This window comes from Rutidosis leptorrhynchoides, chromosome 2 (genome assembly GCF_046630445.1).
Source record: "Rutidosis leptorrhynchoides isolate AG116_Rl617_1_P2 chromosome 2, CSIRO_AGI_Rlap_v1, whole genome shotgun sequence".
Classification (NCBI taxonomy): Eukaryota; Viridiplantae; Streptophyta; class Magnoliopsida; order Asterales; family Asteraceae; genus Rutidosis; species Rutidosis leptorrhynchoides.
Genome location: NC_092334.1, coordinates 459,450,532 through 459,473,432, shown reverse-complemented (window position 1 = coordinate 459,473,432; position 22,901 = coordinate 459,450,532). Strand labels below are relative to the sequence as shown.

At 36.8% G+C, this 22,901-nt stretch overlaps 2 protein-coding genes across 2 annotated transcripts; both read left to right on the top strand.

Moving 5' to 3' along the window:
• Positions 1 to 840: 840 nt before the first annotated feature.
• On the top strand, positions 841 to 5,359 carry LOC139894509 (4-coumarate--CoA ligase-like 9). The gene is made up of 6 exons (XM_071877837.1): positions 841 to 1,892; positions 3,104 to 3,293; positions 4,118 to 4,263; positions 4,351 to 4,418; positions 4,737 to 4,839; positions 5,043 to 5,359. The coding sequence occupies exons 1-6, from the start codon at positions 876 to 878 to the stop codon at positions 5,172 to 5,174; spliced, it is 1,656 nt and encodes a 551-aa protein (XP_071733938.1). The 5' UTR covers positions 841 to 875; the 3' UTR covers positions 5,175 to 5,359.
• An 880-nt stretch (positions 5,360 to 6,239) lies between these two features.
• On the top strand, positions 6,240 to 9,783 carry LOC139894510 (4-coumarate--CoA ligase-like 9). The gene is made up of 6 exons (XM_071877838.1): positions 6,240 to 7,244; positions 7,330 to 7,519; positions 7,988 to 8,133; positions 8,222 to 8,289; positions 8,577 to 8,679; positions 9,126 to 9,783. Exons 1-6 carry the CDS (start codon positions 6,240 to 6,242, stop codon positions 9,255 to 9,257), a joined length of 1,644 nt encoding a protein of 547 aa, XP_071733939.1. The 3' UTR covers positions 9,258 to 9,783.
• The last annotated feature ends 13,118 nt before the right edge of the window (positions 9,784 to 22,901 follow it).

The following is a 22,901-nucleotide window of genomic DNA, read 5'->3' as shown; positions in this document are numbered from 1 at the left end:
TATTTGAAGGCCCGTATTTTTTCTCTTGTTTTGAAGTTTTCACGTTAAATTCTTGTGTTGTAGATTGTTCTTATTTCTTTACTGTTATTGTTGGGCTGTGTGGTGAGAATTAGTGAGGTCGTAATTTCCCAACAACTGGTATCAGAGCGTCAGGTTTGGCGGGGGGTCTCGGTTATAGGAGTTGGAGTATGCTCTGTGGTCGCGACTTAGTCTGAGCTTCCACATCAGAAACTACTTCTATTAATCGTATACAGTATCTGGTTAGACAATATTTTTCTGATTCGAAGTAAGTAGAGAGATGATGACTTTCTCTTTCGGTGGGTGGAGAATTTCTCAATTCGCGGTTAAAGAGACGACTTCTCTTTTATTCTAGAGTAGAAGAAAGATTGCCTATAGCTCACCTCCCTCATATACCTCGCATATGCAAGATTGAGTATTGTTGTTGTTGTTTACTAGGGAACAAATTTTTTTTTTTAACCGGCCAAAATACCCTCACGTTAGATAACTTAACGGTCTAAAATTCACAATTGATAAATTCAAAATAAATAATCGGGGTCAATGAATAAAGTCAAAAAATAGTTTAAGGTAATTTGTGATGTATAATACAAACTTCAGGAACCATGACAAAATTTTATAAAAAAATATGATACTCCATATGATATACGGAGTACTAATTATTACCAGATAAATAGGTGATTAAAATTTGTCAGGATGTCGCTATAAACATATTATTACTCCTCGATTACATTAAGTGATGGAAAGTTGAAATTTTCCAATTAAATCTCATAAAATCATCATTTAGCATAAGTATAAATATAAATCGCCATTCTTCCCAAATCCTCCGTATCTCAAAAATAAACAATTAAGTATTAATCATGGCTATAAACCCTCAAAACGGATTCTGTTCAAAAACCAAAACCTTCCACAGTCTCCGACCACCGGTGCCTCTCCCACCGCCGTCACAACCACTCTCCATCACCGACCACACATTCTCTCTCCTCTTCTCCGACCCTACATTCTCACCTTCCACCACCGTTGTCCTCATCGACTCTACCACCGGCCACCGTCTCACCTATGCCGATTTCATCCGTCAATTTCAATCACTCGCCACGTCACTCATCACTCGATTTCCATCACTTCACAAAAATCAAGTCGCCTTAATTTTATCTCCGACCTCAATTCACATTCCAATTATTTACTTCTCACTTCTATCCCTAGGCCTCACCGTTTCTCCGGTTAATCCGGTGTCCACGTCATCAGAATTAACCGACCTAATCAACCTATCTAACCCTACCATCGCATTCGCCACGTCATCAGTCGCTTCTAAACTCCCTTCCTCAATCCGTACAATCATAATCGACTCACCTGAATTCACTTCCATGTTAAATAAATACAATAACAATCTCACTTTTAAATCTCCACGTGCTATTAAACAAGATGACACGTCAGCAATTTTATATTCTTCCGGTACAACCGGACGAATAAAAGGAGTTGAATTAACACACCGTAATTTTATATCCATAACAAGCTTTTCGTTTCATCAAAGATTTCAAAAAGACGAAAATGCCCCTGCAGTTCATCCTGTATCCTTGTTTCCATTACCGTTGTTTCATGTATTCGGGTTCTTTATGCTGATTAGGGCTATTTGTTTAGGAGAGACCTTGGTTTTAATGGAGAGATTTGATTTTGAGAACATGTTGAAAGCGGTTGAGAAATATAAGGTGACGTATATGCCGGTGTCACCGCCGCTTGTGGTTGCGATGGCGAAATCGGAACTTGTGTTGAAATATGATCTCAGCTCACTGTCGCTGATTGGGTGCGGTGGGGCGCCGCTCGGAAAAGAAGTGGCTAAAAGCTTTGCAGCAAGGTTTCCTGATGTGGACATTGTACAGGTATTTTATCTCACGCTTTTCTGTAGCGCGTGTAGTTTTAGTGATCAAGTATATCCCCTATATCTCTTTAATTTTAATTTTTCATGTGGAGATGTCGTGGCTGTTGGCTTTAATTAGTTTATGCTTTGTTTGATTTAATAATTGTTGTTAAGTGTTAGCTATAGTTTAATTATAGTGTATGGATTTAAAGAGAATGTTTAAATGTTTAAATTAGATATTAGGTAGTGGAGTTGTATGTGGAGAGTGGGTCAATAGTGGACCGACCAACTAGTTGCTATTTTAACGTAAACGTGTGTGTGACTAATGCTATCTATAGATAGCAAGGTGATATTAATAAAATGCAGAGCAATTACAATGTAGTTATAGGGTGGTCTTTGCAACTTTTTTTTTTTTTTTTTTTTTTTTCTTGCAAATTACAAGTTTTATTCAGTTTACATGTGTGTGTTTGAGTGTGAGTGAATAAAGGCATGTGGTCCAACAGTGGCTACAAATCAAACGGGCCATTTGAAAGCTAGGATATGGCAAAAAAAAAAAAATTGTACTTTTTTCTTCTTAGACCTGAGCCAACGTTATCTCTTTGTACTTCGTCATTATTATATGGATGCAAAAGACACCGGAAGCTATATCGTTTTTTAGTGGAAACTCAAAGACGGAAGTGGTGGGTCCAAATGCATGAAAAGATAGATAAATTATTGTGGGTGGTTGATTATTTACAGTGTGAATGTCCACCAAAAATTTTGATTTATATTATCGATTAATAATATTTGATAATTGCAAATACAAAATGTGAGTCTAGTCTTTTTGAAGAAGTATGTGATGGTTGGTACTGTTGAGCCTTTTATAGTCTTTTCCGAGGAAGTGATGATGTGGAGTTCAGTTTTTCAAGAAACATGTCGGAAGTGGTTTAAAGTATTCCTAATTAATTTCCAACAGCTGCCATTTTGTTTGATAAACTAGTAGTAATTGGGGTGGCTCCACGAAAGAGGAAAAAGAAAAATAATAGGTTCATGGGGTTGGAAAAAAAAACACCAATAACATAAATTGTCATGTAGGCACTTAAAGATCAAGCTTGACCAGGCTTAATACTCAAAACCTTATTTGGCCATGTATGATTGTGCTTGAAGATAGTTATATAATTTGAGAAATCAGTAGTTTAAACGATTGTTGATGTATGTGACTGCTGATTATTTTTGTATAATGATACTTTGAAGGGATACGGTATGACTGAGACTGGGGGAGGGATTACAGGAATGAATAAGCCAGATGAGTGTGATCATTATGGATCTGCTGGTCGTTTATCTTGTAATGTAGAGGCCAAAATTGTTGATCCAGAAACTGGTGAGGCTTTATCTCCCATGCAAGAAGGAGAACTGTGGCTACGTGGGCCCATGATCATGAAAGGTGATGTATCTTCTGTTTGTGTAATTGTTATCAGTTGTTCTTGTTTGTCGTGAAAGTTACAAAAGAGATTAGATTTTAGCAAGGATACCGATTACAAATTGTTATTTTAGACAAATAAAGAAAAACATAAATATGAACATGACTACTGTACTTGACACTTTTTGCCCAAAGTTGGCTGATCATACATAATACAATGTTAAGGTTATTATTTTTTTGAAAGGCAAGGCCCCAAAGTGTAGTTCATGAGGATTGAACTTGGGTCTCCCACTAGAGTCATATAAATGAGTAATTAAGGGTTTATTTACGACGGTCGAAGTATAATAACTCATTTATATGAAAAGGTTGACAGAACAAATTAAGAACCAGAATGTTGACACTACAAAGTTGTGTCAGTTGATATGTTGATTTCTAGCAACGTAGTAGGTGAATTATGTCTTGTTTTATCTGTATTTTGCAACTAGTGTGTTTAAAATGACTAGAATTTTAACCCCACGTATATCTTCTAGATGGGGGTCATAGGGCCGCTTACATTACAAAATTGACCATGTTAGATATCACACTTTAAATTGTAATTATTTAAACAAATAGACTGCTATACAATTACAATCATTGGTTGTTAAGAACATTATATTTTTGACCTTTTAAAAAATTAATGAAACACCTTATTATTGTGATGGTAAACATAGGAGCTGGCTGGTCCCAATAATTTGTGAATAAGTTATTGTATAAAAAACTTAAATGCCCTTAACGAAAATTTAAAAAATATGTTCTGATGCTCTGGAAAATATAAATGTTTATATTTGATCCTTAAGTTTGAGTTACAGGTTATGTTAGAGATAATGAAGCAACTGCTGCAACTTTGGACTCTGAAGGGTGGTTGAAGACGGGTGACCTTTGTTATTTCGATTGTGATGGTTTTCTTTACATTGTCGATCGACTTAAAGAATTAATAAAATATAAGGCTTATCAGGTAACGTTCTTGCTTTAAATCTTTTAAACTAAGCCCAAGTGACATCTTCAATTCAATCTGATGATTATTACAATGAAACAATTGCAGGTCCCACCAGCTGAATTGGAACGTTACCTTGTCTCAATTCCAGAAGTTGCAGATGCTGCTGTTATTCCGTAAGTAAAAAATGTGTTTGCCCTAGGGGTGTTGTAATGTAATATGTATGATCGGCTGAACTGGATAACTGGTCATTTTTGGTGACCTACGGAAACGAGTCAGGTTTGGTTGACCATAAAAAATATAAATATAAATTATAAATTATATTTAAAAGAAATAGTGTGTCAAATATGATAATTTAAAATCTACTCTACTATTTTAACTCTCTTGAATGAAATATTGTTTGAAAGTTTATCTATTTTTTACCTGTTTGAGATAAAAAGCAAACCATATGACTGTATACTAATATGTTTTCTGACAATGACATTTAAATTTAGATATCCTGATGAAGACGCTGGGCAGATTCCTATGGCCTATGTAGTTAGAGCACCAGGAAGCAAAATCAGTGAGGCTAAAATTATGGAGATAATTGCGAAAAAGGCATGTCTACTTCTTTCATTACTTGCTCAACATAACTAGTTTACAATTTTCAATAAAACCTCCTATCCTTACCCATTAATCATCAAAAAATGGTTTGGTGTTCATAGTGAAACAAAAACTGTATAAAAAGGATTTCATGATTACAATCTTATCAATAATTTACTTTCTGAGTGTATATGAGTATATAACATTGATGTTTGCAGGTATCACCTTACAAAAAGATTAGGAAAGTAGCATTTATAAGCGCAATTCCGAAAAACCCAACCGGGAAGATATTGAGAAGGGAGTTGGTTAAGCATGCTTTATCTGGAGCTTCAACTAAATCTAAACTATGATTATGATTATGACGCACCAGTATTTAATATTTGTTTCATGGAAACACAATAAGGGGCAAGTTTGGTTATAGGGTGATCATTTCATTTTAAATAGGTAGATTGAAATTTAGTGCCAGAGGCAAACTGTCTTTTAAAGGTTTTTTTTTTTTTTTTTTATCGTAATAACATCCGCTATTGATCTGTTACTTCGAGGGGTGACCTCTTTTACTAGAAATACAATTTACACACCTACTATCACGGATAAATCCAATAGGTGTCTAATGAACTTGAACCTTTTAACTTCATAATTAGAAGTGCCATTCGGTGGCCAGGTGCGTATGTTGTTCGATATGTACCAAATTCATATAAAACCTTATTAGAGTTGTGTAAAGGTTTTTCTGACTTTCTGGCTTTCCTGATTTTTGAGCGACTTTGACCCGATTTTTTTCAACTTTAACCCGAATTTTGACTGTTAACTGTCATGTTAGACGGTTTTCTTTGAGACATGACGGGCTAGTCACCAAACTATCGCAACGGGCGTCGCAACAGCTCGAGACGGGTCTTTTGCAACAGTGCATTTGTGTATGTAAATATTGAAGATGCATTTGGAAAGGCAGCATCTCGCTAAAAACACAGAAGAAATTACAAAATTAGGGGCTCTATGTAGACATGATATCCCAATCATGATCATGAACCTTTGTGGTTTTAAATACGTAGTACCTATTTAACGAATAAATCATCCTATCTGCACATTTTTTTATTGATAAATATATCAAACTGACACTGGCATTTCTATAAACAAAGGGAGGTTAACAAGAATCCAAATAAAAGTTGCTGTAATTTGTTAAGAAAACTTATAGATTGATTATTGAAAACAACGAGTATCTTTAATTAAATATACACTGTCTAATCGGTTGTTTATTGTACAATAATTTGACTGTTTGTTTGATGACTCCAAAGTCCAAAATGTGAGGTTAACAGGGTTATTACCTACCTAACCATATCATATCATTTTGGAAAAATCAAGTATTACCGTTATTTTGCGACAATTGTCAACTGTTTTTCAAATAATTTCAATTTATTTTCATGGCGACGGCGATAAACCCTCAAAACGGATTCCGTCAAACAACAAAAACCTTCCACAGCGTCCGGCCACCAGCACCGCTTCCACCTCCATCACAACTACTCTCCGTCGCCGACTACACACTCTCTCTCCTCCACTCCAACCCTACATTCTCACCTTCCACCACCGTTTTCCTCATCGACTCCGCCACCGGCCACCGTCTCACCTACGCCGATTTCATCCAGCAATTTCAATCACTCTCCACGTCACTCATCACTCAATTTCCATCGCTTCACAAAAATCAAGTCGCCTTAATTTTATCCCCAACCTCAATTCAAGTTCCTATTATTTACTACTCACTCCTATCATTAGGCCTAATTATTTCCCCAATTAATCCGTTATCCACGTCATCGGAGTTAAACGACCTAATTAACCTATCTAACCCTACCATCGCATTTGCCACGTCATCATTCGCTTCTAAACTCCCTTCCTCAATCCGTACAATCATAATCGATTCACCTGAATTCAATTCCATGTTACAAAACCCTAACCGTAATGTTAATTCCGGGCGAGTTATTAAGCAGAATGACACGTCAGCAATTATGTATTCGTCCGGTACAACTGGACGAGTTAAAGGAGTTGAATTAACTCACCGGAATTTTATATCTATAGCATCCGCTGTATACCATAACACATTCGTAAAGCATGAAACTAATCCTGTGGTATTGCCTACGTCACCATTATTTCATGTTATAGGTTTTTTTGTGCTGATCAGTGCAGTATCACTTGGTCAGACGCTGGTTTTCATGGAGAGATTTAATTTTAAGAATATGTTGAAAGCAGTTGAGGATTATAAGGTGACGTTTTTGCGGATAGCACCGCCGGTTACAGTGGCCATGGCGAATTCGGATGTGGTTATGAATTACAACTTGAGCTCACTTCAGTTGATTGGTTGTGGGGGCTCGCCGCTTGGAAAAGAAGTAATTACGAACATCAGGGCAAGGTTTCCACAGATTGATATTCAGCAGGTATATCACGCAGTTCAAATCTAATAACATGAAGATTATAACTCTATGAATTTAAAGAAATGTTTGTGTGTTTGGTATTGTAAAGGGGTATGGTATGACTGAGACTGGCGGAGGGATTACGGGAATGATCGGACCACATGAGTGTGAAAGTTATGGATCAGTAGGTCGTTTATCCTCGAATGTAGAAGCTAAAATAGTTCATCCCGAAACAGGGAAGGCTTTAAATCCAATGCAACAAGGAGAATTGTGGCTAAGAGGTCCTATGATCATGAAAGGTAATCGAATATTCAACTATTCTAGTTTTAAAATCTTTACCTTCATACTGAATATTACTTTTACTTTGTGAAAAATATGCATGTGTTAGTTGTGTAATGTTTGTAGTGGGATTTGTTCTGTAGGGGCAAAGTCATTTATAGAATTATAGTTAAAGAGCAAAGATTGGTATGCAAAGTTGTGTCTTTTTGTACTGCTATAAAATGAGGCCCCTAAAGATGATTTTACTTCGGATAATCATCCTACTTGCATTGCAATTATAATACGGAAGTTGATATTTAGGACTTAAGGATGATTCAGTGGGTTTGCCGTTTGTGTCACATTGGCCCTGACAAGAAAATCAGCTTCTTCTTTTTTTGTTATAGAATTTTTTGTTGCTTTAGATTGATCATGTTTAAACTGAGTCTCTAACTTTGTAAGTAGTGCATTAGGTCACCCTTGGTTGGTTGCTGACAAGAGGAATTGAACAGGTTATGTTAGAAATAACGAAGCAACTGCTGCAACCTTGGACTCTGAGGGGTGGTTAAAAACTGGGGACCTCTGTTATTTTGATTCGGATGGTTTCCTTTACATTGTCGATCGATTAAAAGAACTAATCAAATATAAGGCTTATCAGGTGACGCTCTATCTTCAAAATCACACACACCACTTTCCTTAAACCTAATTGATTTCTTTGATCTGATCATGACAATGGAAAATTGCAGGTCCCACCAGCTGAATTGGAAAGGTACCTACTATCGATCCCAGAAGTTGCAGATGCTGCTGTGATTCCGTAAGTATGTCTGAATAAGCTGATCAAGCAGCTTTGAGTTGTACTGTATTCCGATCTTAATTATTAGAACTAGCAAGATAGGTGGGTTGGGTAATGGGTGTGGGTTGAACTGCACAGTTAAGCTTTGGGTAATTTTTTACTGGCTTTACCTATTCCCCTCTTAGATAATTTTTTGGCTGGTCTCGTTCATCTTGTTTGAGATATAAAACACAATCCTAAATCTAATAAACCTAGTAGCAAATGGATTGAGATTGACACTTGTTTGTGATATTGACATCCAAAATCAGATATCCGGATGAGGAAGCCGGACAGATTCCCATGGCGTATATAGTGACAAGACCTGGAATCAAAATCAACGGGGCCCAAATAATGGAGATAATTGCAAAACAGGCATGTCTACTTTTTTGATTACTTGCTCAATATAATTTTTTTAACTTTCTATATATGAGCAGAACATAACAAAAACCCATGAAGCCATGATTATTCCACAGCTAAACACTTGGTATTTTATTGGATTAGCGAGGAAACCCCTCTATGAATGAGCACATGGGCTCCCCCATAGAGGGTAAACCTCGGGTAATCAAGCCCCCCGAGCATTAGACCTGGTACCGGGTGAATTGCACATTATGCGCATCCTCTAGTCACACTCCCTTTTTAAACCAGTTGGCATAGCCAGGATTTGAATCCGGGTGGTGTGCTTCATTGGGCAACTCGGTATTCAATTCATATTATACGTAAAATTTATAAATGAGAGAAAATGATCAGTGTCTCATTATTTACACTGAAAATATGTACTCAAGTTTGTAAGGATGTATGTATGTCATTGATGTTTGTAGGTATCACCATACAAAAAGATTAGACGGGTTGCATTTATTAACACAATTCCGAAAACCCCAGCAGGAAAGATATTGAGAAGGGAGTTGGTTAAGCATGCTCTATCTGCAGCTTCATCTAAATCTAAACTATGATTATGTGGAAGCACAATGTTTGGGTATTGAACCAATCCTAAATGCTTAAATGCTTTTGTGGTCAATGCTGCTTGTCAACTCGAGGTACATGTTTATTTAGTTGTTGGTCGAACGTCCATTGCCACTTTTTATGGTCCAGTTATTAAACTTCCAGTTATTATAGAGTCTGCAAAAGATCCAGACCATGGATGTTTAGATCATATCAAGCCAACGAATTTATGGGAAGTTAATTGACCCACAAACTGGGTTCTAGCCATGGAACACTGCTGGATCATTACTGACTTTAAACTGTATCCATTCCAGAGGGGTGTACCCTGTGTGTCTTTGTTCATGGTTGTGCTTTTGTTTTAATTTTATTTTAGTGTATACAACATCGCATTTAGACATCAGTATTAGGTTAGTTAGCCTAGCCCAAGCCCAAAGGCATAAGGCACAATATTAGAGCTTATCTTTTTTTGTCAATTTGATAGTTTTCATTGTTAAAACGGAGTATTACTTGAACGATTTACGTTCATTTAGTTGTGAAATAATTCTCTTTTTGCTTGTATATAATACGGAGTACAAACTAACATAAGTTCTTCATGCAAATAGTCAAGCCGACAATAGCTTTGCACCGTCCATTATGACTTTATGACAATTGAAAAATGTAACAAAAGAAAATTTGATGCTTAATATGTTCAAGAAAATCCATTTTGAGGGTGTTAAAACTTGACAATGGTTGACAAACAATACATTGAAAAAATGGATAAAATGGAGCTTCTTTATTTTCATGTTTTTCAAAGAGAATGAGTATTTTTTCTAAAGATGTGTCCGGTTTACTTCGAATATTTTTCTGACCCTTTACAATCATTTTTAATCACCTCAAGCAGTTTTTTCAATCATTTTTAATTACCTCAAACAGCGAGGTTTGTGACAATTGTCTATTTCGGCGTTTTAGAGAACACCTAAATTGACGTGTCAATCGACACCCTTTAAAGTTGATTCGGTGTCTTTTTTTCGAAGTGTAAAATCCGACGTTGTGCAATTCAACCTTTTTTTTTTACCTATATTTTTTTTTTATTTGTCCATATAATATTTTCCTTCATCGAGACTTTGAAAAATGGACACCGAACTACTCTTTCACTTTATCGGTTTAAAGCCCTTCCTAGACTTTGAAATGCATATCGAAATAGGCCATCACGACACATCGTGCTCTTATATCACTATAAATCAAGTGGATGTGTTTTTTCTATTTTAATCTTTTTCCCAAATTCATTAAGATATGATGTGTAATATTATCAATTGATTTAACAATGAAGATGATGAAGATTGGAAACGAAGAACACACACTTTCATTCCACTTGATTAATTACAACTGAACACCGTCATTAGCTTTAAACTACTGCTAACCCTAACAACCTAAAACAGATTAACAAACTATTTACACATTGTAACCTTCTAAATAAATTAAGTACATTCAGGACCCTGCACTACAATTAATCCTTAGCCCGTATACTTCTGTTATTTACATTTGAGTCCCTGGACTTCAGGTCTTCACTTGAATACTCCCCCTCAAGTTGAGAGTGTATAGGATTTGAAACTCCCAACTTGGATAAAAGTTTATTATGCTGATCAGTGGAGACTACTTTCGTGAAAACATCAGCTAATTGGGACTTTGTGTGAACATATTTTCTATTAATAGCACCACATTTGACTTGATCACGAACAAAATGGCAATCCACTTCAATGTGTTTGGTGCGAGCATGAAACACAAGGTTTGCAGCAATATGAATTGCAGCCTGATTATCACAATAAAGATCAACAGGACCCAAATCATTGAGACCCAAATCTTTTAACAAAGTAACTAACCAAGTAATCTCACAACAAGTTAATGCCATTGCACGATATTCAGCCTCTGCTGAAGATCTAGAAACAACATTTTGTTTCTTTGATTTCCATGAAATAGGAGAGTCACCAAGTAGAATACAGTACCCTGTTGTAGACCTTCTTGTCATTGGACAACTAGCCCAGTCTGAGTCACAGTATGCTTTCAATTGAACTGCAGACTTTTTAGCTAAAATGATACCTTGATTTGGAGCAAGGAGCAAGTATCTAAGCAAATGTTTGACAGCTTGCATGTGAACTGAAGTAGGATTCTGCATGAATTGACTCAAAATTTGCACAGTGTAGCATATGTCAGATCTTGTAATGGTGAGATAGATTAATTTACCTATGAGTCTTCTGGAATTTTCTGGATCAGTTAAAGGTGTTCCCACATCTGCACTGAGTTTCACATTTTGATCCATAGGTAACTTGAGTGGTTTAAGATTTTGCACCCCAGCCTCTCTAAGTAAATCCAAGGTATACTTTCTTTGAGAAACAAAAATACCATGTTCTGTTTGAGATACTTCCAATCCCAAAAAAATAGCTTAAGGTGCCTAAATCTTTCATATGAAATGTGGATTGTAATTGATCTTTTAACTGAGCAATATGAAGAGAACTATTCCCAGTTATGAGTAAATCATCCACATACACTAAAATTGTTGTAAATTGATGATCATCCTTCTTTGTAAATAAGGAATAGTCAGACTTAGATTGCTTATACCCAAAAGACAACAGAGCAGAAGATAGCATGGAAAACCATTGCCTTGGAGCTTGTTTAAGCCCATACAGAGACTTTTTTAGCCTGTACACTTTGCCATTATCTATCTTAACATTTTGTACTAACTCCCCCTATCCTACATAACCTAATGGCATTTTCATGTACACTTCTTCCATTAGATCACCATGTAGGAAAGCATTAGAGACATCCATTTAACATAATTCCCATCCATACATTGCTGCAACAGCCAATAAAGATCTTACAGTAACCATTTTAGCCACTGGAGCAAAAGTTTCTTCAAAATCTATTCCTTTTCTTTGCCTATTACCATCAACCACTAATCTAGCTTTCTTTCTATCTATTGTGCCATCTGCTTTAAGCTTAGTTTTATAATGTAACATCCCGTGTTTTTCCGTTAAATTTATTTTAACACCGTTTTTTTTTAAAATAATACCTTTCGTTATTTAAATTCGTAGTTTCCGTTGACTAACGTTCATAATATTTCCGTTATTTAATTATAACATCACTCATTTACTCGAGCGTTTTCAAAATATTCGTTCGGTAAAATCCCGCACCCGCTTCTAAACTCGAGGGACTAAAATTGACACGGGGCAAACTAGTTGACTAGGTCAACTAGTCCACCCCAATCACCACCATTCAACCATCTCCCTCTCTCTCTCTCTTTCTCTCTAGCAAGAACACACACAAACCCCAACTTCATAAAATCATCATCTAAATCCGGATCGGGAAGCAAACTTCAAAACAAATTACATATTCGTGATCCTCTCATCATCCTCTTCGATTTGGTACCAAATTCACCGATTTTGGGTAACATTTCTAAAACTCTAGATTTCTTTAAATTCGTGTTTTTGACTAGAAATTGTGTTAGTTAGTGTCTATGGCTCGTGTCTAGCATGAATATATGTTTTACTTGCTCGATTTGTTGTTTTGAGTAACTAGTAAGAACAATTGAAATGGGTGTGCTTAATCTTTGATTTTGGATGAGTTAATGTTGTTAAATTGTTAAAGTTCATGTTTTAATTGTGTTACTAGTATCACTAGCTTCAATTTGGTGTGTAGGTTGATTTGGAAAAACATCACTAACATGATTATTGATTTTGTGATTCTTGGCTAGGGTTTGATAGCTCTTAAAATGGACTTTTGATGCTTGAATGCCATGAAATGTTAATTGTTAGTGTTTAGTAGTAATGTATGCTTCATTACCTTCAAAACGGCATATCATATGTGTAAATTGGTTGCCCGAATCATGAAATGCGTTTTACAAACTTGAAACTTTGATTATGAACGTTCATTGAACATTTGACGAGAATTTGATTATTTTAAATGCATGTTTTGATTGATAATATGTACTTAGTTGCATTCCTCGTCAAAATACCTTTCCACCGATGTATGATAGGCGTTATAAGTGTTTGCGGGTCAAGTGTTGTGTTAGAAAAGGTTTTGGTTCGTGCACACTTGGAAAAACTGACCAGAATTCTCTGCCCAGGTAGTGGCGCGGCGCGCCACATACCCGCGCGGCGCACAGAATCACCTGGCCAGATTCTGACCTCTTGGACCCATTTCACGTGAAATGTTTGACTAGCTATCGACCTACGATTCACATGAAACTTGTTTTAATATACTTGTATATGAATAACTAGCATAGAAAAATAGTCCGGGACCCGACCCGAACGTGTTGACTTTTTCGTTGACTTTGACCAAGTTTGACTTTTAGTCAAACTTAACCAAACTTTTATGCAAACGTTCTAACATGCTTTTATACGTGATTCTTGCATGAAACTTGACAACGTGATTCACATGCTATACTATTCGAGTCGTAACGAGCCATAGGACTAATTGAACACATTTCACCCGACCTTGTGTCGTAACCGGTTAATTGATACAACTTACTTGTTTAGGTCAAGGCTAAGCAACTTTCATGCACACGTTTACTTGTTGAAGTACCTTTATACTCGTGCACTCGAGGTGAGATCATAGTCCCATCTTTCAACAACTTTTATACTTTTAAATTATGGGATGAGAAACATATACAGTTTTATACTACATACTTTTATACTTTGAACACAAGTACAAGGAAACAAACATTCCACAGCGAGTTAGAACAAAAATCCTCAATTCGATTATCATTAGTTACACTTGCAGGGTGTAAGCGAGAACTTATATTGTGTGGCCATACGGGTTTGACAAACCCTCATTACGGACGGTTCGCTACCGTCTACGGATGAAATATATTTTCGAGAAACAGTGTATGTTCTAACACTATTGTGATGGGGTTCTATGGGAGGAAACGTTAAGTCTTGATAATTGGGTGCTCGCGAACAATACTTTTGGAATGCAAACGATTTTGATAATCAACTATGGGAATACTAAATCTTGTGGTTCAAAAACAACGTTTACAAACACCTATGATTTCACCAACGTTTTTCGTTGACAGTTTTCTATATGTTTCTCAGGTTCATACTCGGCTACTTGATACATGCTTCCGCACACTTTGATTTCTTGCTTGGGGGTCAAGCATACATACATGCATACGCTAGTGATAGCACCTTTGGATTCAAACTTTTGTTTACATACTTACGCTATTTACAGCAACTGTGTTTTTAAACTAATTATGTCGCAAGTTATTTCATTTATACTTTATGACTTTTGTAAACTTAGACTTGTTGTCGAACGGTTTTGTAAACTAAACTTGCAAGTCTTGTACCTTTCAAATGAAAATTTTGGTCAAACGAGTCTCATATAGGGACTACGACCACGCAACGGGACCTAAGTTAACGGCGCCGTCAATAACGGTTTTGGTCGGGTCGTTACAAGTGGTATCAGAGCGTTGGTTGTAGGGAACTAGGACGTGCATTAGTGTGTCTGACAGAGTCGTTAGGACGCATTAGTGAGTCTAGACTACAACCGGATAGTTAATCATTGCATTCTGACATACATTTGCTATAGATAGCACTTACTTGACTACTTGTGCATTATACTCGAATCATTCTTAGGCAAACTTTTTAATGGTACCCAACCTTCATCATACGAACTCGTATTCCGCCACTTTTTGGTAACACACGTAAATTCATGATTCATACACGTATGGATGACGACGACTTCATTAGTCACACTTGTTCGGGAACTCTGTCTCCCGGATTGTTATTTGCCACCGTTTCAACTTACTATCGGTTTCCCACTGGTGTTTCTTACTATCTACTTTTTGGTGTTACTACCATCACTACTCTAGGTGAGTATCGTCATCAACATTTATCACTACGGTTGCGTGCTACTCGTTACTCTTCCCATACCTGAATACCTTATTGTCTGACTCGAACCACATTGACGTGAACAATCATTTATACACTTCCCTCGGGGAACGCTTCCTTAGATTTGCAGAAATTCTTTCGATTTAATACGAGTCACGTTTGAGACGTCGTTACATTTTGTTCATTTTAGATTTTCGCGATGACACGAACTTGAATCTATAGAGTGATGTGGGGATGGAGGTATGAGTTAGCGTAATATAACGACACTCGATCAACGTGGTTATATTACGGTAAGACATACCAAAGTTCTAGTGACACGTGATGGTGGTTAGACTCGATCAACCTAAACACCACCATGTGCCATGTACATGACTTCATCTTTTCATGTTTGGACATCCGAAAACTCCGAGAATATTTATAACAACCATACCGGGGACACCCCTTCGACTTTGGTCGAACTATACTTATGCTTCCGAATGAATTACCGATTCCTCTCGACTTCAACCGTATGTTACACGTGTATACTATCTCGTCATCGCACAGTCTTATTGACTAACTACAATTTACTCGTTATGCTCGCACCGAGGCGGAAACTTCTCTCTCATCACACTCGTACTTCCGGTTCAGGAAATCTTTACTCTAAACTCTCAATGGAGGGAGAGACTCTCCACGTTATACTAGTATTCACCTCGAGGGTGAATAGTCCCGACGAACGTTTTTTTTTTCAGAAACCGATGAGAACTTGCCCCGACGAACGTTTTTGGAAACTGATAAATCTTCCGCGACGCAAATTTTCTTGAGAAACAGAAACTTGTTCCAACAAACGTTTTCACGTCCTAACAAACTTGTTCAAATATACCTTAAAGAGATGTACCTCGTTTCGGATCGAGATCCTCGTTTCACTTCTAGATTTTGGAGTGCCTCACAAAAAGTCTCGGGACCGCGTTTAGACATGAGTACCGCGTACCATCCACAACCCGACGGACCGAACAAACATACGATTTAAGTCTTGAAAACCATAATACGAATTTGTATTACCAACTTCAAATTTTCTTGAGAAACGTCTTTGCCTTTAATCAAACTCTCTTACTACAAAATTTTCATTCGAGTATTGACGCCACGCCTTCGAAACCTTATATGACCGGAAACGTCATCCTCCTTTTTGTCGAAACCAAGTAAACGGTGATCAATTCACCGGGGCCGAGATTATGCATGAGCGACCGAGAAAACTTATCCATATCCAAGAAAGACCCAACACGACTCGTTGTCGCCAAATGAGCTACGCCGATTTAGACGTAAACATTTCAAATTCCACGTGGGAAACCGCGTCACGTTAAGAGTCGCACCTTGGAAAGGTGCAATCCGTTTCGGGAAACGTAGGAAGCTAAATCCGCTATATTTCGATCCTTTTTGAAATCTTGGGGCGTTTTGGACCCGTTGCTAGCCGTTTAGATTTTCCGACTCATTTTGGGTCTCCGTTTATCCTACATTCGATGTATCAACTCAAAGACGTGTTTTGCGAAACCAGAACTTGTTATCTCCTTTGATGAACTCACTACCGACGATAACCCTCACTTCCTAGGAGGACCGGTTGAAACCATAAATCGTGAAGCCAAACCTTAAAACAACATATTATCCCGACCGTCAAGTTCGTTGAAATGCCCAAGGACGTACCTTCACTTATCCGTAGAATTTACAACGCAAGATCTCGAGGAAGATTCAACAACTACTACTTCCAACTAAATTTCGGGACGAAATTTCTTTTGAGGTGTGGATAATGTAACATCCCGTGTTTTTCCGTTAAATTTATTTTAACACCGTTTTTTTTTTAAAAATAATACCTTTCGTTATTTAAATTCGTAGTTTCCGTTGACTAACGTTCATAATATTTCCGTTATTTAATTATAACATCACTCATTTACTCGAGCGTTTTCAAAATATTCGTTCGGTAAAATCCCGCACCCGCTTCTAAACTCGAGGGACTAAAATTGACACGGGGCAAACTAGTTGACTAGGTCAACTAGTCCACCCCAATCACCACCATTCAACCATCTCCCTCTCTCTCTCTTTCTCTCTAGCAAGAACACACACAAACCCCAACTTCATAAAATCATCATCTAAATCCGGATCGGGAAGCAAACTTCAAAACAAATTACATATTCGTGATCCTCTCATCATCCTCTTCGATTTGGTACCAAATCCACCGATTTTGGGTAACATTTCTAAAACTCTAGATTTCTTTAAATTCGTGTTTTTGACTAGAAATTGTGTTAGTTAGTGTCTATGGCTCGTGTCTAGCATGAATATATGTTTTACTTGCTCGATTTGTTGTTTTGAGTAACTAGTAAGAACAATTGAAATGGGTGTGCTTAATCTTTGATTTTGGATGAGTTAATGTTGTTAAATTGTTAAAGTTCATGTTTTAATTGTGTTACTAGTATCACTAGCTTCAATTTGGTGTGTAGGTTGATTTGGAAAAACATCACTAACATGATTATTGATTTTGTGATTCTTGGCTAGGGTTTGATAGCTCTTAAAATGGACTTTTGATGCTTGAATGCCATGAAATGTTAATTGTTAGTGTTTAGTAGTAATGTATGCTTCATTACCTTCAAAACGGCATATCATATGTGTAAATTGGTTGCCCGAATCATGAAATGCGTTTTACAAACTTGAAACTTTGATTATGAACGTTCATTGAACATTTGACGAGAATTTGATTATTTTAAATGCATGTTTTGATTGATAATATGTACTTAGTTGCATTCCTCGTCAAAATACCTTTCCAACGATGTATGATAGGCGTTATAAGTGTTTGCGGGTCAAGTGTTGTGTTAGAAAAGGTTTTGGTTCGTGCACACTTGGAAAAACTGACCAGAATTCTCTGCCCAGGTAGTGGCGCGGCGCGCCACATACCCGCGCGGCGCGCAGAATCACCTGGCCAGATTCTGACCTCTTGGACCCATTTCACGTGAAATGTTTGACTAGCTATCGACCTACGATTCACATGAAACTTGTTTTAATATACTTGTATATGAATAACTAGCATAGAAAAATAGTCCGGGACCCGACCCGAACGTGTTGACTTTTTCGTTGACTTTGACCAAGTTTGACTTTTAGTCAAACTTAACCAAACTTTTATGCAAACGTTCTAACATGCTTTTATACGTGATTCTTGCATGAAACTTGACAACGTGATTCACATGCTATACTATTCGAGTCGTAACGAGCCATAGGACTAATTGAACACATTTCACCCGACCTTGTGTCGTAACCGGTTAATTGATACAACTTACTTGTTTAGGTCAAGGCTAAGCAACTTTCATGCACACGTTTACTTGTTGAAGTACCTTTATACTCGTGCACTCGAGGTGAGATCATAGTCCCATCTTTCAACAACTTTTATACTTTTAAATTATGGGATGAGAAACATATACAGTTTTATACTACATACTTTTATACTTTGAACACAAGTACAAGGAAACAAACATTCCACAGCGAGTTAGAACAAAAATCCTCAATTCGATTATCATTAGTTACACTTGCAGGGTGTAAGCGAGAACTTATATTGTGTGGCCATACGGGTTTGACAAACCCTCATTACGGACGGTTCGCTACCGTCTACGGATGAAATATATTTTCGAGAAACAGTGTATGTTCTAACACTATTGTGATGGGGTTCTATGGGAGGAAACGTTAAGTCTTGATAATTGGGTGCTCGCGAACAATACTTTTGGAATGCAAACGATTTTGATAATCAACTATGGGAATACTAAATCTTGTGGTTCAAAAACAACGTTTACAAACACCTATGATTTCACCAACGTTTTTCGTTGACAGTTTTCTATATGTTTCTCAGGTTCATACTCGGCTACTTGATACATGCTTCCGCACACTTTGATTTCTTGCTTGGGGTCAAGCATACATACATGCATACGCTAGTGATAGCACCTTTGGATTCAAACTTTTGTTTACATACTTACGCTATTTACAGCAACTGTGTTTTTAAACTAATTATGTCGCAAGTTATTTCATTTATACTTTATGACTTTTGTAAACTTAGACTTGTTGTCGAACGGTTTTGTAAACTAAACTTGCAAGTCTTGTACCTTTCAAATGAATGCGACATAATTTTGGTCAAACGAGTCTCATATAGGGACTACGACCACGCAACGGGACCTAAGTTAACGGCGCCGTCAATAACGGTTTTGGTCGGGTCGTTACATATAAATCCAATGACAACTTATTGCTTTCTTTCCAACAGGTAAATCAGTAATTTCCCATGTATCATTAGTTTCCAATGCAGCTAATTCATTATTCATGGCATCACACCAGCCAGGATCACAAATAGCATCTTTAAAGAAAGTAGGATCCACACGTGCCATCAATGCAGTCATATTAGTTTGAATATTATGCTGCATAATGGGAAAAGTTACCTGATTTGCTCTAGGTACATGTGTTAAACCAGTTGAAGAAGCAGGAAAAACATAATCTTGATGCCAAATAGGAGTATGACTAGTTCTTGTTGATTTTCTCAAAGCAGGTTGGGCATTTGTTGGAATTTGCTCACTAGTAGGTTGCACATTTTGAGTGATGTGACTACTAGCAGATTCAGAAGCAAATATAACAGATGGATCATCATAGATGGAAGGATGTAGTGTTGAAGAAACCACATCAGGAATAGGGTTTAAGAACTTATTAACACATGATGCAGAAAAAGGGAAAATGTGTTCATAAAATTGAACATCCCTGGACACAAAAGTAGTCTTAGTCATCAAATTATATAGCTTGTAACCCTTTTGTTGTGCAGGATAGCCAAGAAATACACATGGGACACCCCTTTCCTTAAACTTATCTGCATCTCTGTTTGGATTAACAGCCATGGCAAAACACCCAAAAACCCTTAAGTGATCATAGTTAGGAGGTTTATTAAGCAATATTTCATATGGTGTTTTGTTGTGTAAAACAAAAGAGGGAAATCTGTTTATGAGATAAGTGGTAGTAGTGACACAATCTCCCCAAAACTTTAATGGAAGATTAGCTTGAAATCTAAGAGCTCTTGACACCTCAAGTATATGTCTATGCTTCCTCTCTACCCTTCCATTTTGTTGTGGCCTATCAGGGCAAGAGGTTTGATGTTCAATGCCTAATTGTGCCAAATATGCTCCTAATTGACCTTTTACAAACTCTAAAGCATTGTCTGATCTGACAATCTGCACTTTAGTTTCAAATTGAGTGTTCACAAAGTTTAAGGACTTAAAGGCATTGAAACAATCATTTTTGTGAACCAGTAAATATATCCATGTAGCCCTGCTACAATCATCTACAATAGTCAAAAAGTACCTATATTTTCCTTCAGTAACCACTTTGTAAGGCCCCCATATATCTATATGAACTAACTTGAAAATTTTGTCACAATGTGATGTACTAGTGGGAAAAGGTAACTTTGTAATTTTGACCATTGGACAAGTTACACAAACATTGTCACCCTTTTTATTGATCAAAGAAGATACAGAAGGTATAAACCTCATTTTAGAATTGAATACATGTCCCAATCTATGATGCCATAGACTATATGAATTCACAATTTTAGCAGAATTAGCACTAATCCCTTTACAGAATGAAAACAAACTATTTCCATTAATTTCTGAATCAATCATCTTAACCAGTTGTTGATCAAGTTATTGAAGTGGCAGATTGATCAGGTAATAGAGATTGTCTTTCCTCTTACCCAGAGCAATCACCTTCTTTGTTGCTAATTCCTGAACAACACAAAATTGTGAGTAGAAAACTACTGCACATGATTCATCTTTTGTAAGTTTAGGAACAGATAGCAGACTGAACTTGAAACATGGAACCACAAGTACATCCTTCAGTATTAGCTCATTACCTAGCTTTAGTTTCCCAATGTGAGTTATTAGAGATGAATTACCATTTGGTAATCTAATATGAGGTTTAAAAAACAAACTTTTAGCCTCAATTAGATTAGCAGATAAAGGTGTCATGTGATCAGTGGCACCAGTGTCAAGTATCCACTCAGTTTTAACTAAGGAATTAGTTAAAATACCTGCAGCAAAATGATTATCAAGTTCATCTTCAAATTGAGCCATAGCCTGCCCTTCATTGTGAGTCATTTGAGGTAAGTTTTTCAAAAGTTGTTCAAATTGTGCAGAAGTGAAAATCACATTATTTCCTTCAACACTTGCAGCAACTCGTTTACCAGCAGGTTTTGACTTGGTTTGACTTGACAATTTGACCACAGATTGTTTATACTTACTATGCCATGGTGGATAACCAATTTTTTCCCAACATCTTTCAAGTGGATGCCACCTGTGGACACATATAGAACACTTATCCTTTTGAGTCATTTTGCTATACAAAGCAGTAGTCTCAACAGCAGAAAACATATCTCTCTGTGACTCTTCTTGTTGTAACATAGCACAAGCAGATTCAACAGTGGGCAAAGGAGTCATAAGCAGTAATTGACTCCTTAGTGCAGTAAAATTATCATCCAAGCCATTCAAAAATTGAAACAAGTGCTGTTCCTCTTTTTGTTGACTTATAGCATTAAGCAAATTCGTCACTTCAGGTGAAGCATTGGTAACACGTGGTAATTGGTTCATAGAATCCAACTCCTCCCACACACATTTGAACTGAGTGTAATAGTCATTGATAGTCATACCTTGTTGTTCCAAGGAGTAGGTTTCTTTGTGAAGCTTATACTTCCTTGAGCCATTGCTTAGAGCAAATCTTTTCTCCATTTGTTTCCAGATTTCTGAAGCAGAGTCAACAAACATAATAGACTTAGCAATTGAATCCACAACTGAATTCATGATCCAACTTATAACAAGGTTGTTGCAGGTATCCCATAGCTCAGCTTCAGTATCATTATCAACAGGTCTGGTAACAGCACCAGTAACAAAGCCAATCTTACGCTTAGTAGACAATGCAATCTCCATAGATCGTTTCCAAGATCTGTAGTTCCTTGAACCAGAAAGCTTATCTTGAATCGATAGAGAACCTGGACCATCAGACGGATGAATATAAAGAGGACTTTGAGTATTTGGTCGAGACATGATGAATTGATCAGAAAAATGACGAATTAGGGTTTTGCGAAAGCGAATTGAAACAAAAAAATGAAGAAATTAACAACACACAAGCTACGAATTTAGAGAATTCGAGCAGAAACAGTATGATTACACAACAATCTCCATTGTTAGCTCTGATACCATATCAATTGATTTAACAATGAAGATGATGAAGATTGGGAACGAAGAACACACACACTTTCATTCCACTTGATTTATTACAACTGAACACCGTCATTAGCTTTAAACTACTGCTAACCCTAACAACCTAAAACAGATTAACAAACTATTTACACATTGTAACCTTCTAAATAAATTAAGTACATTCAGGACCCTGCACTACAATTAATCCTTAGCCCGTATACTTATGTTATTTACATTTGAGTCCCTGGACTTCAGGTCTTCTCTTGAATAAATATGTAAAGTATAATTTTCGAAAGGTGTAGACCAGTAGGACACTTAAATCCTTTCCTATAAAAAAAACCCTTAAAACTCACACTGTAAGAATTTAATTTCTGTAAAATACCTCTATCATCGGATGCTCCTATGTAGCTAAAACGAGACTAATCCCAGTGTAATATGATGTGTTAATGCCAATGAGGCCTTGCTTCATTGGTATCCATGTTTCATGGATTCGAGAGTGACCCAGGTTCGAGTCTAACAACTAACAACTAACCTTGCCTTTCAAAAAAAAAATATGATGTGT

Bases quoted from the DNA above. Each gene is read 5' to 3' on its own strand.
- LOC139894509 (XM_071877837.1), top strand. From the start codon at position 876: ATGGCTATAAACCCTCAAAACGGATTCTGTTCAAAAACCAAAACCTTC. The intron at 3,294-4,117 runs GTGATGTATCTT...TTTGAGTTACAG, and splicing joins TGGGCCCATGATCATGAAAG to GTTATGTTAGAGATAATGAA. The intron at 4,264-4,350 runs GTAACGTTCTTG...AAACAATTGCAG, and splicing joins TAAAATATAAGGCTTATCAG to GTCCCACCAGCTGAATTGGA.
- LOC139894510 (XM_071877838.1), top strand. From the start codon at position 6,240: ATGGCGACGGCGATAAACCCTCAAAACGGATTCCGTCAAACAACAAAA. The intron at 8,290-8,576 runs GTAAGTATGTCT...ATCCAAAATCAG, and splicing joins GCAGATGCTGCTGTGATTCC to ATATCCGGATGAGGAAGCCG. The intron at 8,680-9,125 runs GCATGTCTACTT...TGATGTTTGTAG, and splicing joins TGGAGATAATTGCAAAACAG to GTATCACCATACAAAAAGAT.